This window comes from Pleurodeles waltl, chromosome 12 (assembly GCF_031143425.1).
Source record: "Pleurodeles waltl isolate 20211129_DDA chromosome 12, aPleWal1.hap1.20221129, whole genome shotgun sequence".
In the NCBI taxonomy this organism is placed as follows: domain Eukaryota; kingdom Metazoa; phylum Chordata; class Amphibia; order Caudata; family Salamandridae; genus Pleurodeles; species Pleurodeles waltl.
In genome coordinates this window covers 677,196,010-677,215,546 of record NC_090451.1, presented here as the reverse complement: position 1 = coordinate 677,215,546, position 19,537 = coordinate 677,196,010, and the positions used below count along the sequence as shown (strand labels likewise).

The 19,537-nt window shown below is 40.9% G+C and overlaps 1 protein-coding gene across 1 annotated transcript in view; it reads right to left on the bottom strand.

The window, feature by feature from the left end:
• The window catches only part of LOC138267232 (extracellular calcium-sensing receptor-like), a 65,905-nt gene that overhangs the window by 13,031 nt on the left and 33,337 nt on the right, over positions 1-19,537 (bottom strand). The window contains exon 5 of the mRNA XM_069216087.1: positions 15,718-15,844. Within this exon, the coding sequence (XP_069072188.1) occupies positions 15,718-15,844 (127 nt within the window). The remainder of the gene's footprint in view (positions 1-15,717; positions 15,845-19,537) is intronic.

Below are 19,537 nucleotides of genomic sequence, written 5' to 3'. Positions count from 1 at the left end.
TAATATCTTTTTACAGTTTTGTGATAGTGTTTTTTCTGGCAGTTTATCATTATTCCAAGTCATAGTTCTTTTAGGGATGTTTTCATAATCATTTACTAATTTAAAGTTGTACATTTATTAACAAATATGTTTTATTTTAAATATAAATTTCACTTACTTGGTTAGGTAGTTGTTGAGATTTATATTTAATGGGTTAGTTTGATTTCAGTTTTAATTTTTGTTACAGTAATGACCTTTTATGGTAAACACTAATTTAGGATATATAATTTTGTAATTTAGTTTTGCACTTTTTCGGATGATATGTGGGTGTTAACTATATATGAAGAAATCGAATAAAAAAATATATATGGACTTTTATATCATCTCTACCACCGCGTGATGACTGCATGGAGGATTTTATATATATATATATATATATATATATATATATATATATATATATATATTTCACCAAAAGTAATCACTGCACTCCATGAGGTGGTTGTTAATTTGGCATCAATAAGTAGGCACTAATTGGACCTCATGGAGTGCAGTGATTACTTTTGGTGAATTATATTTTTCGAGACTGGTCCTCTCCGTCACGAGCACCGGCAGTGGAGTGCACCACCCAGCAACTTTTAGACCATTCTTTGTTTGAAGATATATATATATATATATATATATATATATATATATGTTGTCTAAAGGTTTTTAGTAAATGTTAATTTATTTGGGTTGCATTGTTATGACTTTAGTTATATAATTTATTAGGGTCAATGGTAAATATTTTGGTGATGTAATATATTTATATTTTTTTTAAACATGTCTCTGAAATGTTTTAGGATTATTACAAATACCCCCCTTATTTAAAACAGTGATATGTTTTATATTCATTAATGATAATTTAATTATTTTGGCTATATTATTGTGTGAATCGAATTTTTTAACATTTAAAAGTAATAATATTTGTGTTTTCAATACAGGTAAAAATCAATATTTTTAACAATATTTGTGTTCTTGATAATTTCGGTTGTACTAGTTAAGAATAGGAAAGCAATATTTTTGTTATCGACATTTAATTTCCGATATGTTTGTGTTTCGCTATTGTATTCATTGATAATATGTCAGTGATCTGATATTTCAGCATACAACCATATCTTCATAGTTTAGTCTCCTTTTGCAATACTTTCTGTGTTCCTCCAGAGACTATTTTCATTTGGGATTTTAGAAATCATATAAAATAAGCAATGGGTTTGAGGACAGATAGGTAATAGCAAGATTTGATGTGATTTATTTCTCTTGAATATATGTCATTGTCAGAGGGCATGATTATTAAGTAGTGTTTGACTACATTTTATTTTGCCTTCTCAGCCAAAGGAGAAGATTTCCGCAGCCATAAAGTCATAAATAGTGTGAAAATATGATTATGTTCGGCAAGCTGGCAATATACTTAGATGTATCTTTATAGATAGTAGACCACATACAGAGAGTGCAGAATTATTAGGCAAATGAGTATTTTGACCACATCATCCTCTTTATGCATGTTGTCTTACTCCAAGCTGTATAGGCTCGAAAGCCTACTACCAATTAAGCATATTAGGTGATGTGCATCTCTGTAATGAGAAGGGGTGTGGTCTAATGACATCAACACCCTATATCAGGTGTGCATAATTATTAGGCAACTTCCTTTCCTTTGGCAAAATGGGTCAAAAGAAGGACTTGACAGGCTCAGAAAAGTAAAAAATAGTGAGATATCTTGCAGAGGGATGCAGCACTCTTAAAATTGCAAAGCTTCTGAAGCGTGATCATCGAACAATCAAGCGTTTCATTCAAAATAGTCAACAGGGTCGCAAGAAGCGTGTGGAAAAACCAAGGCGCAAAATAACTGCCCATGAACTGAGAAAAGTCAAGCGTGCAGCTGCCACGATGCCACTTGCCACCAGTTTGGCCATATTGCAGAGCTGCAACATCACTGGAGTGCCCAAAAGCACAAGCTGTGCAATACTCAGAGACATGGCCAAGGTAAGAAAGGCTGAAAGACGACCACCACTGAACAAGACACACAAGCTGAAACGTCAAGACTGGGCCAAGAAATATCTCAAGACTGATTTTTCTAAGGTTTTATGGACTGATGAAATGAGAGTGAGTCTTGATGGGCCAGATGGATGGGCCCGTGGCTGGATTGGTAAAGGGCAGAGAGCTCCAGTCCGACTCAGACGCCAGCAAGGTGGAGGTGGAGTACTGGTTTGGGCTGGTATCATCAAAGATGAGCTTGTGGGGCCTTTTCGGGTTGAGGATGGAGTCAAGCTCAACTCCCAGTCCTACTGCCAGTTCCTGGAAGACACCTTCTTCAAGCAGGGGTACAGGAAGAAGTCTGCATCCTTCAAGAAAAAAATGATTTTCATGCAGGACAATGCTCCATCACACGCGTCCAAGTACTCCACAGCGTGGCTGGCAAGAAAGGGTATAAAAGAAGGAAATCTAATGACATGGCCTCCTTGTTCACCTGATCTGAACCCCATTGAGAACCTGTGGTCCATCATCAAATGTGAGATTTACAAGGAGGGAAAACAGTACACCTCTCTGAACAGTGTCTGGGAGGCTGTGGTTGCTGCTGCACGCAATGTTGATGGTGAACAGATCAAAACACTGACAGAATCCATGGATGGCAGGCTTTTGAGTGTCCTTGCAAAGAAAGGTGGCTATATTGGTCACTGATTTGTTTTTGTTTTGTTTTTGAATGTCAGAAATGTATATTTGTGAATGTTGAGATGTTATATTGGTTTCACTGGTAATAATAAATAATTGAAATGGGTATATATTTTTTTTTGTTAAGTTGCCTAATAATTATGCACAGTGATAGTCACCTGCACACACAGATATCCCCCTAACATAGCTAAAACTAAAAACAAACTAAAAACTACTTCCAAAAATATTCAGCTTTGATATTAATGAGTTTTTTGGGTTCATTGAGAACATGGTTGTTGTTCAATAATAAAATTAATCCTCAAAAATACAACTTGCCTAATAATTCTGCACTCCCTGTAGATGCCCAAAGAAAATGAAATAAAGCTATATGCCAAATATTGTAGACGGGTAGTCACGCATAAACCTACATTTTATTCTACTACAGGGAAGAATGCTTCCCAAAAGACCCCATATATTTCCCCCTCTTCTGTCTGCACAGCTCTCTGCCCTTGTAATGCTTGCAATCTTTGCAGTACATTGTCTGTGGGCATTAGCTCATTTGCACTTCGCTGACATTCCCAACATAATGATCACATTAATTCAATAAACTCTATTCGGTTTTATGTTATAAAATCATAAAAGCACATAATGAGCTCCAATTGTATGAGGCTGGCTTAAGCATGGGGATTTTATGCTGGTGCACAATAGAAAACTGTTCTAATGTCTGGCTATTGCTTCCCAAGATGAAGCTGGGAATTAATTGTCGAAATTATATACTCATGAGTTATATACGCATAAATGTAAAATCATAATGATGAAAAATCTCTCATAAGACCTATAAATGGCATTACTACACAAGCTTAAAGAATCAAATATGTAGACAAAGAAACATCAAATATAAATGAAAATCTGAGAAAAAACTGGTATACTTATTACATTACTTGCACTATTGCAACAAAAAGGGAGAGATCACTTGCTGCCCTAGCGTAACATAATCCTCACATTTGTCAGCCAGTGCATTGTATGGTTGTGATTTGTCCGAATTTTATTTGTCTTTTTCTGCTGTTTATAAAACCATATTGAGCTCTAAGAGTTAGTTCCGTGATTATATTATACAGTCTTGAAGCCCATACTGTTGATGATATCCTCGCATGTATGTTTCAATATCAGCGTATAGCTTGCACATTGAAGAGGAACCTTTCTTGAAGTAAGTAGAAGAATTACATAGGACTGCTTAATTTTTTTTAAAGTTCTATTGGCTTCTTTTAATACTATTTTTACTTTCTCAGTCCGCATGGTATTGTTATTTAGAGGGTTTACAATTTGTATTAAATATTTTTTAGTTGTGCAAAGCATAGAATGAGGGTAAAGCAGACTAAAATGTCATTAATGTTGGGTCTAGATGCAAGAAGGTAACTGTTACTATTGCATTTCTACCAATTGAAAATAGACAGCTCACTTTCTTTTAATCCAGATGGGTCCATTACCCATCTGCAATCCTCTCAGGTTCTATTGGGTGCATGAAGGAATCACCCTCTGACCTTGGGTGTGAGTAAATACAAACAACAAAAGCACTGACTCCTATGCAGGGCAGGGTCCCTTTTGTGCAAGCCCAAACACCCCTCCTGAAGTTTGGAATGTTAATCTCATTTACACCGTAATCATCAGTGCTATACTGTATTCATTACTCAATTTCTGAAGTGTATTTCAATCTATATTGTAGTTCAATGTGTTAACATAATGGTGAATTTTCTATGCAGCTTGGATACAAAAATGTACATCTTGTTTATGTACACATGCTTAACAATCCCGATGCATTTTGGGCCTCTGCCTTTCTTCAGGGGATATGCATTCACATAATGCAAGTAAATAAGCGATAAATAAGGATGAATGGGGTCCCCAAACAATAATCTAACTCTGAATGTCCACCAGTGATCACCAACTGTGCCGCATCCCCATCACTTCATGCCAGCTATCAATTATCATCAAACGTGTCAGGTGAATAAAACAAACAGATAAACATGATGTCTCCTGTGATACTTACTACATGTTGCAACAAGTGCACTTGTGGCTGAGTCTTTCTAAAATAAAGGTGTCTGATATGACAGTTTGAGTGTGTCTCCTTGCATAGTTGAATGCATACGATGTGGACACCTTATGTTAATGGGTTCCTTAAGTCAAGCGTGACTCAGACCACAATTAAGAAATAGAGATAAAAAACATGTGTGTGAAAGTGACTCATGCAACAGTCAAGTTTGCGCATGCACAAAAAAGGATGCTTTCCCCACATAGGAGTCAGTCCTTTTGTTGTTACTGTTGCGTTTCCAAAATAGTGACTACAAAGTCCCCAATAATTGTTAGATCCTTTGCTGAAGGGACATTACTCGTTGACTTTAGAAGGCACATATTTATTCCCAATGTGTAAAGAAATGTATATAATGCAACCTTAGAGTATGTTTTGTCGCTCTCTTAGGTGACCGTCTTGAAGGGCAATGTCATGGTAATGCACATTAAGGGAAGTGTCAATTCACAGAGGTTAACTGTGCATTATGCATAACTAATTTACTCACTACTTCTGAGCAGCAATTTTAAAAGTTCCAAAATAGAACACAACATGAAGTCACAATGAAATAGAACCATAACAGTACATATCATTGCCATGCACTGCCTTCTCTTCCTCTTTTGTTCTGCTTCCTCATCCCAGTTTTTCTCCAACACGTCTTGTTCTGAAAGCTCCCTTCGTACTCTCCTTGCCTATCTCACTGCGACTCTGAAAATTCTAATATACAAAAAATTTAAAATGTCCTTCCTACATAACGTCACAACTGACACTAATTCATTGTAATGTATATTCAGTTACGTACAAAAATAAAACTCTTAATTTTTTATATTTACTTTCTTTTCCTCCTATAATGCTCGCCTCCTTGCCTTTAATAAAATCTGTGAATTGACTGGATCCCCTGAAACGCTCCAAACTAGTAGTTTTAGCATTCCTGATTTTACAAGAGGGTGTTCTCTTCCATCTATATCTTTCAAAAGACCTCTGCAAGTCTGAATAATTAATGGATCTTCTAATACCAACTCCATCACCTGTGGAAACCATGCTTACTAACACTAAGGGCACCTCTGTCTGCCCACCTGCATCAATACTCTCTGAATCATTGAGAATGGTGGAAACGCATACCATTTTATGTCTTTCCAGTCCAAGCTGAATGCATCCACTACTATTGCACCTGGATCCAGATTCCAACTCACATATTTCACTACCTGATTCGTCAATCGTGATGCAAACCAATCAACCTCCAGTGGACTCCATCTCATCTGTATTTCCTGAAACGCTCTCTGCATCAGTTTCCAAACACTGTAATCTAATAAGTGACATGAATTCCAATACACCACTAAATTATCCTTCCCTGGCAGGTAATGTGCCCTCACGCCTATATTGTGCTCCAAACAAACCTCTTAAAATTCCTTTGCTAAATTAGAAAATTATTTTGACCTGCTGGCTCACAGCTTGTTTATGTAGGTCACAGCTGATATATTGTTAATCTTCAGTAAGACTGTGCAACCTTGAACCTGTTTCCTGAAACTGCAAATGGCTAACTCTCTTGGTTTCATTTTCAAACAAGTGATATGATCTTTCCTCTCTTGTAAAATTCACTTTCCTCCTATTACCTGTGCATTCAGTCTAGCTCCCGAACCTAAGCTGCTCGCATCTGTTTGATAAGCTGCTCGCATCTGTTTCATACACACATTCTGGGGTTGATGCAGAAATTGCTTGCCCATTCTATGCATGTAAATTTCTCTAACCACTATTTCAGTTCTTCCTATGCATCTTGTGCTAATCTCACATTGTACCAGTACCATAAACCTTTGCTCAAACCTGACTTCTTGAGGCATTGCAACGCTCTGTAATCTAATGGACCTGGAGCTATTGTCTGTATTGACAATGACAGAAGTCCAAATACTCTTGCTAATTCTCTGAAGCTCATATCGTCCTTTTTCAGTAATCCCTTTACTTCTATTCTTATCAAAACTATCTGCCTCTCTGGCAACTCCAATTGTGTCTTTACCGTGTCCACTACAAATCCTAAAAACCCCAACCTTCGAGATGGCACAAGAATTGATTTCTCCTGATTTATTACAAATCCAAACCGAATTGTACATCCTGATTCAGCAACAATATATCATCTAAATCTCCTTCTCTTGCCCTGAGATAACCCGCTACTGGTCTTAATACTTTAAAAAAACACCAAGGTGCTCAAGAAAGACCAAATGGAAGACACTTGAACTGGTATAAATGTCCATTCCATCTGAACTGCAGATACCATTGACTCTTTTGCGCAGCTGGTATTGAAAAGTAGGCATCCTTCAAATCTATCTTTGACATCCAATCCTTTTTCTTAACAATTCTTAACAGAATATCCCGCAATAGATGAATTTCCTCCATCTTGAAGTGTCTGCAAACTATGAAATAATTTAAATCTCTCACGTTTATTACTGGCCTCCAACCTTTGTCCTTTTTCTCTTCAACAAACAGGCTACTGATAAACTCTTTTTGATCTTCTTCTATTTCTGCTATGGCTTCTTTTGCTAACATTCCATAAATTTCTTGTGTCACAATCCTCTACATATACTCTTGAAAACATATCTCTCTTTGGCTCTTTCATCTGATGAGGTTCTGTTTGGAATTCTGTTACATAACCTTTTATTGCTTCCAACCCCCAAGCATCATTTGTTATTAACTCCCATTCCTGTATGAAATGTTTTAATCTCTCCTCGTATTCTTTTCTGGATAAAATCCATACCACTCTTCATACTCGCCTGTTCCTGAATGTGATTCCGCATGAGACCCCTGGGATCTCTTTCGGATCTCCTACCACCTGTCACTCTTTGAGGATAGAAGTTACTGGAGTATGTAATTCCTGTGTATCCTCCTCGTCCTTATCCATAACTAGATCTAGGACATATTCATCTATATCAGCAGCCATATCCTTCTCTGTCCAATTAGGCTGACAGCCCATCTCTTTTGCAGGGTTTACTTGCCTTTCATGTGTGCTGCTTAGGACACCTTTTTGTGAGTCATGAGAGACTCTTCCCTTCTCACCTCTCTCTTCATTTTCATTTCTATGTGTTCTTTTCTTTAAACATTTCCTTCCTGGTCTTCTATTCATTGTCTCCTCATCTGACAATGACCACTATTGCTCTTCATCAACTTCCTTTCCCTTTCTCTTTCCTAGTTTTAGTATTTTCCTTACGGTCTCCTGAACGGTATACCCATATTTATCCCTCTCCTAATACCTCCTCTCGTACCTCCTGAGACTAAATCATATTTCCATCTGACATTTCTAAATACCTCAACTTTATATCTTGTTAAACAGATCTATTCCTATCTCTATCCTTACAAATATTAACTTCATTAATTAAAATGCTTAAATATATTATTGCTTTGTTTATTGTTATGTTTATAAACAATGTTAGCCTTATTTTTTAAACCAAAACTAGCTAATTGCAAAATCCCTTTGACATGCTAGTTCTCTCCCCACAGCTGATCCTCAGCTGTTTCTAGCTGTCAGATCCTGTTATTGTAGGGCATGTTGCTAAGCAACCTTCGGCTACGCATCAGCATGTTTCTGATGCATTGTGTTTGCTAACTAATTCCCATCAAAAACATGCATTACATTGTGTGTTCCTTAGTCGTGTCCAGAAATTCACAGAAAGAGGACCCTTTGTTGTCAATGACATTAATAGGCTCTTTCGATTGAGCGAGAGAGAGATGCATTAGTGATTGTGTGCTGTAGCGTGAGGCAAAACCTCTCACATTTGAATCCTCAACGGTAAATTTATAAAACAGTAATTTATAAAAATAAAAAGTTCAATTAAGTAGTTCAATACTTCATACAAACCAATCAAATAACAATCATTTACTAGTTCTTAATCACACATTTTAATCTTAAAAAAGATTTATTACAGAGTTCTAGTCAACCTTAATAAAATGTACCTGTTAACATACTATGTAACCAAAAATTGGGTAAAAAACTATATAATTAGGATATGCTATTCACTCAAAATCAATCACACATATATAATTAACAATCACTTAAAAAAATGCAATACGTATCTGCTCAGAAGCAGCAAACAAAAGAGGAAGAGAAGGCAGTGCTATGGACTTATATTTATTGGTATCAGTCTATTTCATTATGACTTTATGTTGTGTTCTACTTTTGATTCTTTGAAGTGCTGCTCAGAAGCCGTGAATAAAAGGTTATGAATAATTATGCATAATTCTAGCCTCCTGTCTTGACATAACATTTGTGTAGTAGCCCTGTCACTGTTATATCAATGCATCAATTGCTTAAGATGCCTTTCTTCACATCCATCCTCAGAACAGTCTGAAGACCTTGCCAATGGACATTTGAACATTCACCTGCCATTTCGTGGCAGAGCATTGAGATGTCTGTTATTATTAGCTTCATAAGAAGAAGAAAAGCAAGGCCGTGCTGTATTAATACCAGTTGGCAATCAAACTACAATGCAGTAGAGAGATGACCACCATCCAAACAATTGATGCTGATGGCACTTTGCCTATTGATCAATGTCAGGTTTTCCTGTTCTAGCGTTCAGCAGCATTGAACACCATTGATCACCAAGTACTACACAACCCCTTTTCACTCTTATTATGCTTCAAATGAATTATTCTCCGGAATTTTACATGAACAAGGATTATCTGGCCTAAAAGCTGTCCTCAAGAGCCAACAACCTCTGCTGCTTGTAGCACCCATAATTCTTTTAGGAGTAATGTTCAACCACTAGATGGAGTCACTGAGAGTTCAACCTGCTGGCAGAGATATTACTTTTCACTAATACATGGATGACACCCAGCTGTACATGAGTCTGCTGTGGCCATAACATTGAACTATGTATGACTACCACACCACCATTCAAGCAAGGATTTCTGATGCCTTCTTAAAGCTGAAACTCACTGAAGAGTTTTTAACCACTGCCACCCCTGCTACCAGCTGCCGGACTGACTTTCTGAGATCAGTGTGGGCAAGTTCACTCTACATCTTGTCAACAGTGCAAAGTACATGAGCTTCCAGATAAACAGCAAACTGAAATTTGAGAACCACACTATGCGTAAGACAATGACCACCTTGGACTAGGCGACCTAACTACAGAGAATTTGGTAATTCCTACCACCAACTATCTTCATAATGGCTGTGCACTTGCTGCCACCATTTTATCTTGCTAGAGGAAATGCTCTGCTACCAGATGTTCCCATGATCCAATAGTCTCCAATGAATACAATGGAGACCTTTCTGAACATGTATCAGCCTGTCTCATCAAAGGTCTTTGGAAATATCATAATTTGCTTTGGCATTAAGAGAACGCCAGTAACACCTCCTGCTTGTGCATATTGGATTCAAAACCTGCCGCAGTCAGCAAGTCAGTCAAATTCTATATTACACCATTCCTAGAGACACAGGAAAAGTTCTCTGATGGAATATTCAGAACAAGCTCACAGGACATTAATAGATGTGGAATAAGAAAAGTCTAAAAGGAGAAGACAAGGGACTAGCCTTTTGCTGTTCTCAGAGGTTCAAACTACTTCCTAGTTTAGATCAGGCATGCCACATTATCCACTTCCAACAAGAGCTAAAGACATATCTTTTCAAGAAATAGTGCAATAGTCCTACACAGTAGTCAGTTGGAGCATCATTTTCTCCCTGTCATCCTTCACCCTTTCCACAATTATAGTTATCATGTCTCTTCCTCTTATATTTTGCTCCCTGTCTCCAGAATGCAATACCCACCTCTTATTGCTCAAATGAGGAACTTCTTCCTCCATATTGCATCCTCTAATTTTACAGATGTCTTCCTTTACGTTCTTATGTGCCTAATCACAGACCACTTCCACCCCCAGGTGCCTCCCATACATATTCTTTAGTCCATTGCTTAGTAATTAGATTTGTGTTACAAACACTGAACACATAAATGAATAAATACGTACGTGCTATGGAGAAGATATAGCCTTCAGAAATATAACTCAGTCTCACCTACCTGTTGGGTTCTTGCCCATTTGATTGTGCTGAACTTTATATTAAGGCTTTCTCCTGAGTAAGCACTCGAATCATAGTGACCCACTGTCCTGTGCTGGATTGTTCTGTCTGTCCCAAGCTGCCACTGTACAACATCATATTGAGGCAGTGGATTTCCAGAACTATCAAAAAATGCCTTAGTGTCAACTGCATGGCTGAAGCCTACATCCTTGAGATAGTGGAGGAGCTAGTGAAGAAGACAAGGAAAGTTCGTAAATCTTCTTATAAATATATCTACTAATAAAAAGTAGCCATGTGTTTGATTTGCATACCTTTTACATCTTTATGAAAACAATGGTCCTGCACCATTGAGAAGCCACATTGAGCCTTAAAGAAGTATCTGCTGTAATTCAACATGACAATATCAGCTATCTTCATTGTTGGCATATGTCACTTAAGATTATTTCACTTGTGTTTTCAACCAATGTCACTGAATGTCAGCTGCACTGAAAATGTTTTCTCCAATTTTCCTTGGTTAACTTGCATTTCTCCATGGTCAGCTGGTGCCACTGTGGGATTGTGTTAACTTTAACAAGTCTGTCACAGCAGTGGTAATGAATTATGGTGCCTGATAAGAGGGCATTGTTTCTAGTGTATTTCTAAAGAGTTAAGCTCTCCTTCTAACCTTTTTGAGATTTAGCTAATCAGCACTCCCCAATGCTGTCTCCTTATAGGGTTCTGAGGTGACCAGCCTGAACCTTACTCTACCGCTGATCAGGCTACCAACTGCATATGAAGCAAACCATGTTTCTGAAATGGGAGAGTTTAGGGGGCTTCTAAATTCCATTAATACATTATCCTGTTTTTTTGTTTTTTCATAATCTGTTCCTCTTTTGTCATAGCAGAATGAAGGATTGTAGCCGACCTCATTGAGATAGTGGTGCCAGAAAGTATTGTAGCATTTGTCGTAGTGTCATTAAGGAACGAATAGCCATTCAGTGCTGGTTGAGTGTTGAAAACAATGGACTTGTTCACAATGGCCTTTCAATGCATGGAAAGTAGAACTCTCCTACTGCTTTTTAGGCACTCTGACATGCCTTTGTGAATTGACCCCAAAATATCTAACATGGGAACGAAATGGGAATATTCAAGTACTCTTCATATAACAAATACACAATAGAAAAGACATTGTACTCTATGTACTTTTACTAATATGGAGTTGAACATTTTGGGGCTGATTCACAAAGTAATGTAGGCCTCCACCAGAAACTCCCTGCCTCTTTATCTCACTCTTGCTGGCTCTTTTATGTCCCTGCTTCCTCGTTTTGTCACTCTTTTTTTATCTTTCTCTTCATATGTTTTCACTTTTTGTGTTTTTCTGTCTTTTTGCAGTGCTGGTCTAAACAAATTACTTCTGGTGGGCTCCACGTGCAACCACCTGCTTAAATAATAAGTGTTTTATTAAAATGCATTTATAAACTGGTGAAAATGTATATTACTAAATGGAACATATGGATGAAATTGTAGTACAATTTGTATTAAAATGCAGGTGGAATTCACTTAAAAAAATCAAAGGTTACAGGGACTTATAGTTAGGAAGTAAGTAAAAATAGCTTACAAATTCACTGAAAAAACAAAGATTACAGGGAAATTATGGTTAGGAAACAGCATTAAAAAAGCTTAGATATTCACTATAAAAAACAAGGGTTATGGGGACATTATAGTTAAGAAATATAATTTTAAAAACTTTGAAATTTACTGAGAAAACCAAAGGTTACAGGGACGTTATAGTTAGGCTCAAATTGCACACACAAAACCATAGAAATTGAGCAGTTACCTGAGCTAACTATTACATACACCGCCGCAATTCAGTGCTTAGGACCTCACATATTACATCATTCTTGACATGGTGAGGGGGGCGTGGCCAGCAGCCGCTGAAGCTGCACGTGTAGAGCGGCTCTCCGGGGCTGAGAACGGGACCCAGACCGAAACCTAGCCATCAACTAGCGCCGAAAACCCCATCAAACTCGATCCCAACATTGGCGGTCCCCTGTACAGAACTCGGAGCAGTGGCGGCACTCTCGAACAACTAAGAAAGAAGAAAATACGATCGAACCACGGAGCTCCAGAAAACCAAGATGGCAGCCGTATGGGGAACAGGGCCCCGCATTGTAGAAATAACAAAGTTATCCGACCCTAAGACGCGATCTCAACAACCCGACACCCCAAACTGATGCAGTGGGGAAGCGGCGACCCATAAGGCCACATTAGGAGAAAGGTGAGGAGCAGCAGCGTGAACGAATTGGCACGGGGCCCGGAGGCCCGAAAATCCAAGGCGGAATTTGCACGGGGGCGAGGGGGCACACTGAGATGCCAGGCTCCCGGGGGCGGCGGCGCCCACTGGGAGCTCCCGGCCCACACAGCTGGGAGCTTACAGCATCGACTGGGACCCTGAGCGAGGAGGCGGGGCCCAGCCGCGGCCAAGAACAGGATTGCAACCCAGATCCCGCAAACCTGAGCAACCAACCACCCGGAGACCGGAGAGACGACAATTGAAACGGGGGAGCAAACTAAGCACTCAGCCAACTCAAGCGCAGTGAGTAACCAACGATCCAAGCACCTCCTAGAGGCATAAGCCCCCCCCCCTTGAAGGGCCCCCAAGAGACTACTCCAGAATCTCCACAGAAGTGACCGGCCCCCAATATTAGAACTAATAACATTAACGTAAACCAGCTAACTGGGGGCCCCCCATCCCGACACAGCCGGGAACTTGCGGCACCAACTGGGACCCTGAGCGAACAGAAGAAGTCCATCTGCGGCCTAGAACGGGATTGCTGCCCAGATCCCGTGAACCCGAGCGACCAACCTTACTGAGATCGGAGAGACGGCAATGGAAAGGGGGGAACAAACTCAACCAACCGCAGTGAGTAACCAGTGATCCAACCACCTCCCAGAAGTATAAACCCCCCCCGAAGAGCCCCCGAGAGACCACTCCAGAGTCTCATCGGTAACGGCTGTGCCCCAACGTCAGAACTAATAACATTAACGTTAACCTACCCAGCCGCGCACTGGCCTAAGCACCCCTGTCGAACTAAGAGAATTGCACGCCGACTGCAACTTATTTTGCCCACCAGCGTCCCGGTGGGTGGCGCCGCCACGTTGTGGGCTGCACAAAATGCTAACCCCCTTGCTTAAAATCCTAATCATCTATCTGACAAAAGTAACGACCTATCGAAGGTGTGCCCTCCGAAGACCATAATCGGACGCCCATATCCTAACCTGCCGCAAATAGACGCCCTCACCTCTACCAATACTGGACAAAGCTAACAAAATGGGCAAGCCCAAAAAACGAGATGGTCAAGACCAAGAAGAACCAACGGCATACAAGATGCCTGGACAGCCTCCCAACTCGGCTTCCCAGAGCACAACAACTCAACAAGAAACAACCCTGGATACAATCCTACAAACCATAAGGGAATCTCGCAAAGCACTCGAACAAAAAATAGATAATCTAACGGTGGACTTATCACTGCTGAGAGACGATCATCGAAAACTCACAGAAAGAGTGGGGGCCACGGAAAAAACATTAAACGCGGTGACGTCCACTCAAAAGACATTGACTTAGAGACGTCCAAATTAATATCCAGGATCAAACCCCTAGAATCCAGAGCTGAGGACGCCGAGAATCGATCCCGGAGGAGCAACCTGAGAATAATCGGAATACCGGAAGGTATGGAAGTCTCAGCAGCGAACACAGAGACATTCCTGGAAAATTGGCTCAAAGACACAGTCCCGCCGGAGGGCTTTTCGGCATTCTTTGCGATCGAAAGAGCACACCGAGTCCCCGGCAGACCACCTCCACCGGGATCCAGACCCCGCCCGATAGTAGCAAAATTACTGCACTTTAAGGACAAGGACTATATCCTTTCGCAAACTCGTATTAAAGGGGAAATCATACTAGACAACCAGCGTATTATGGTATTCCCCGACTTCACCGAAGAAACTCAAACTCTGCTTCATACAATAACCATAAACGAACCCTACGGGAGAAAGGCCTCAAATATGCAATGCTCTTTCCGGCTAAACTGAGAGTTGAACACAAGGGCAAGACGCACTTTTTCTCAACTCCATAGCTGGTAGGAGATTGGCTAGAAACCCTAAATATTACGTCTTTGAGCGAGCCGAGTAGATCAACCCACGCCCGGGCCGGAAACGTGATAGATCCTCTAAAAGAGCACTAGAAACTGCACCCTCCAGACACCAATCACTACAAGGAATGCGCGAAGCAGTAGATGCAGTAACAGCCTTGAACAGAGGAGCCCCACACCGCTCGCAAACCTCAGGTGATGCCTCGGACCATGACTCGAGCTGCGGGAGTCTTTCAATCTCATCCCAAGACACTTGCACCAATCTACCAAAAGTGACCCCCAGAACGGCGGAAGAACTCATCTAACTCCGCAAGAACCTGTCAGTGATCACCCAATTTACCAAGCGATCACCCCCTATATACAACCCCTGTAGAGGTGAACCCTCTAGGCAACCACTAGGGTGCAGTAAACCTCGAATACTCACTCACGGGCAGCAAATATACCTCAGCCGGGTCCCCGGAACGTCCCGGGGTGTAAGCTCTCGGCCCTGACGCACCTCCCACCTCCAGTAGGAATTAGGATAGTTTGTATGGTTGGGACAGGGAAAGTTTTGTTATCCGGTCCTGGGGAGAGGGAGTTGGGGAAAGTTCGAATTAGAGTTGGGAATGGGACAATTCATGCAAACACAATCACTTTAGAAGGCAGATCTCAAACTAAATATAGGTCGACTAACTTAGCCTCACTCGCCGCAGAGCCTGTGAGTAACTCTGCCAACACAACCAAGATTAACCAAAATAATGACTACTCACTATAAAATAATAACCTGGAATGTAAGAGGCCTAAATAATATGTCCAAACGATACAAAATCCACATCTACCTCAAGCGAAGGGAAATACACATAGCCCTACTACAAGAAACTCACTTGACAGAGCAGGAAGTTAAAGCCCTTAGCAAAAGATGAAGAGGTCAAATAATTGCCACTAACTACTATGCCAGGGGAGTTCTTATGTGGAGCCGTCCCGGGGTCCCTTTCCAAATACTCCACAAGGCTATCGATAAAGAGGGAAGATACGTGTTAGCAAGTGGAAGATTAGGTGGCAGAGAAGTGACAATAGGAGGAGTATACGCCAGTTTATTGCTAGAATTAGGTCCTCTTCTGGCTGGCACAAATATAATCGGAGGGGACATTAACTGCATTACCAGTAACTCCCTGGACAGATCGCACCCCCCAGTATCCCAATCGCTGAAAACGGCAAAGCAATTCATAGAATGGCAGCAACACTGGCAATTAATAGACTGTTGGAGAACACTTAACCCACACTCTAGGGACTACTCATACTACTCACCTGTACATGATCTACATGTTAGACTCAATTCTATCCTGGTATCCCCTGAAATGCAGAGCGACGTGGTATCCGCAGAATATCTTAGCCGAACGATTTCTGATCATAACCCCTTGATAGCTTCAATATCCTGGGGCAGAGAGAGACCGACAATCCCAACTTGGTGCCTAAGAGCAGAAATGCTCGAAGACGAAGCGTTTAAACATACTTTACATACAGCTATCGGAGAATTTTTCAAACACAACGAGGGTACGGCATCTACTAGATCCATTGAATGGGAAACTTTTTAAATAGTTATACGGGGAAAATGCATTGCTAAAAATCTGTAATAGTCGAAGTCGAAAACTCACAGGGCACATACGTTTACACCCAAAAAGACATTAACTCTGTCTTCCAAGAGTACTATGCACTCCTATATGCCCCCCCACCATAACACTGACCCCTACCCAGTTACATGAATTAGAGACCCTCACCACCCTCAACCTGTCAACAGAAGACAATTCGGCTCTAGCGACGCCAATATCGATTGCGGAAATACAAACTGCAATCCAAAGTATGGCCAGGGGTAAAGTCCCAGGAGCGGATGGGCTTCCACTAGAATTTTACCACCAGTATCAAGACCTACTAGCCCCCCACCACTGCGCATTGTATGCAGAAGAGTGGAATAGTAACTCCCTCCCCCAATCCACCAACACTGCTATTATGATCCCCCTGCTGAAACCAGATAGACACACCACAGACGTCCGCTCTTATCGCCCCCTATCAGTGCTCAACATAGATTACAAAATTTTAAGCCGGATTTTAGCTGACAGATTACTCCCCCATATGCCATCATTGATTCACCAAGACCAATCGGGTTTCATACCCAATCGTAGCACATCCCAAAACATTAGACGCCTCATATCAATACTCCACTCTTTGCCCCCAAACTTACCACAAGCGGCGATCATCTCGGTAGATATAGAGAAGGCATTTGATAGCTTAAGATGGGACTATCTGGAAGAAGCTATGATAAAGTTGGGGCTGGGCAAAGGATTTGTAAGGTGGACTATTATATACTAATCCTACTGCAAGAGTAAAAACAGGCAACTACATCTCCCCTTTGTTTCAGATTGGCAGGGGCACGAGAAAAGGATGTCCATTATCCCCCCTTCTTTTCGCAATCGCAATAGAGCCCCTAGCGCATATGACAAGAACAGGCCTCTACTATAGGGGCATCCAAATAAATAATTTGACCCACCACATCGTATTGTACGCAGATGACATGTTGCTTTTCCTACAAAACTTAGAATCAGATTTACCTGGGGCCATGAGAATGATGGACAGTTACGGAACTGCCTCCGGACTTCGGATTAATTGGAGAAAGTCCACCATCCTCCCACTGCACAAAGAAACCCCGTAACCAAATGACACAAGAGGCCTCCCCTGGTCACCTAACACATTCAAATACTTAGGAGTAAAAATTTACCACTCAGTAAATGACCTACTAGAAGGAAACATACAAGGAGCACTCAGAGGGATCAGAGCCAGTATGCGCTTTTGGGAAACATTACCACTAACAGTCACAGGCAGAGTAGCTCTTCTTAAAATGATAGTGCTGCTCAGACTGCTGTACTATTTCTAAACTATCCCACTCATAATCCCGAAAGCAGTATTGGAAGAGATAGAGTCCATGTCTACAAACTTCATCTGGGGTCCGAGTAAACATAGAATGGCACTAAGAACACTCCAGAGACCTACAGCTGAGGGTGGCCTAGCCGCCCCGGATATGGAGTTATACTACTGGGCAGGACAACTTCAGTGGGTCGCTAAATTATTATGCAGTCCTCCAATTGACGCTGAAATACGCCTTCCCTTAAACTGCCCCATAGACAGGATACTGGGCATACTACTGAACCCCCGGAAAACCAAACAGCTGCTCCCGATAGAATGGGAGTCTGCTAGACACCTTTGGTCCCAACATCTGAAACGCTCCTGCATTAATACCCCTTACACCCCGGAGGCCCCACTGTCCTGCATGATCCATATCTCAGGGAAGCAAAGTATTTCAGGCCTCAATAAACTGATTTTGCATAATATTACTAAACTAGGAGACCTATACGGCGGAGGGAAACTCCTCACATACACTGAGCTACAAACACAATATAACCTCTCCCCCGATTTATTCATTACCCACAACGCCATCATTAAAATCGCTCAAAAAACCTGGAGAACTGGAATCCTTGAACCCCCCCACTCATAATAGTTGCAATACCATTTGCTCCTTTGGGGATCTAAAAGGTGTAGTATTCGGAATCTACAAAGCGCTACAAGCCAGCACATACCTACCCCTAGAAAAACGTAAAAACAAATGGCAATCGGACTTGGATATCGCTTGGGATGAAAAGCAATGGGATCATCTCATCTCTCGTATCTATCCAGTTTACAGAAATGGCAGGTTCAAATTAATAAACCTATACATTTTTCACAGAGCTTACATGACCCTACACATGATCTCCAAAATCTACAGAACAAACTCCTCAAGCTGTCCCAGATGCACGGAGCCCGCAGCCAACCTTATACATATGCTCTGGAGCTTCCCCCAACTTAACTCATTCTGGGAAGAGGCTTTCGCTAAAACATCAGCCTGCACTGATAGATTATTAATTAAATCCCCGGCAGTGGCGCTACTGGGGGACTTTCCACACCCAATAGCTCTTAAAATCTCCAACAAATTTATAGACCTTGCTCTAATCCTAGCAAGAAGGGAAATAACTACAAACTGGAAATCACCAACGGGCCCACAAATATCCAGATGGCAAAACTCTTTAGTGAAGTGGGCAGAAGCAGAAGGAACGTCACTGCTTCGCGAGGCATTACGCGAACTCCGACCAAGGGATGACGCATCCCATTGGGAATTAATCCTGGAAAAACTAAAATCACCAAATGCATTCTCCGAAGAAGCAAACAGAACCACTACGGACTCAGATACAGACTCTAACACAACACAGGAGTCCTAAGGCTCTGCGAGCGAGGACAGTAACAACTAACCATTGAGACCTGCCAACTGTGAATAATTTTTCTATAATTTGTAGCATGAAGGGAGGGAGGGGGGAACAGTTAATCTAAGCACCTTTGCGATAATGTTATTGTTATATTCAAAAACTGGAATAAAATCTTTAAAAAAAAAAAAATTCTTGACAAGGTTAGTGACATCACTGAAGGACATCACTGATGACATCTCAACTGACATCACTGATTATATCATCCAGCAAAGTAAACTTCAATATTCTTTATAAAATACCATTTACATTTTTTTAAATAAGAAGACCCAGGTTGGCGATGTACAGCACAGAGCTCACTCTAACCTTATCAACTCCTAAACTCACTTATCACCTAAAAGATACTCATGGGTCTTCT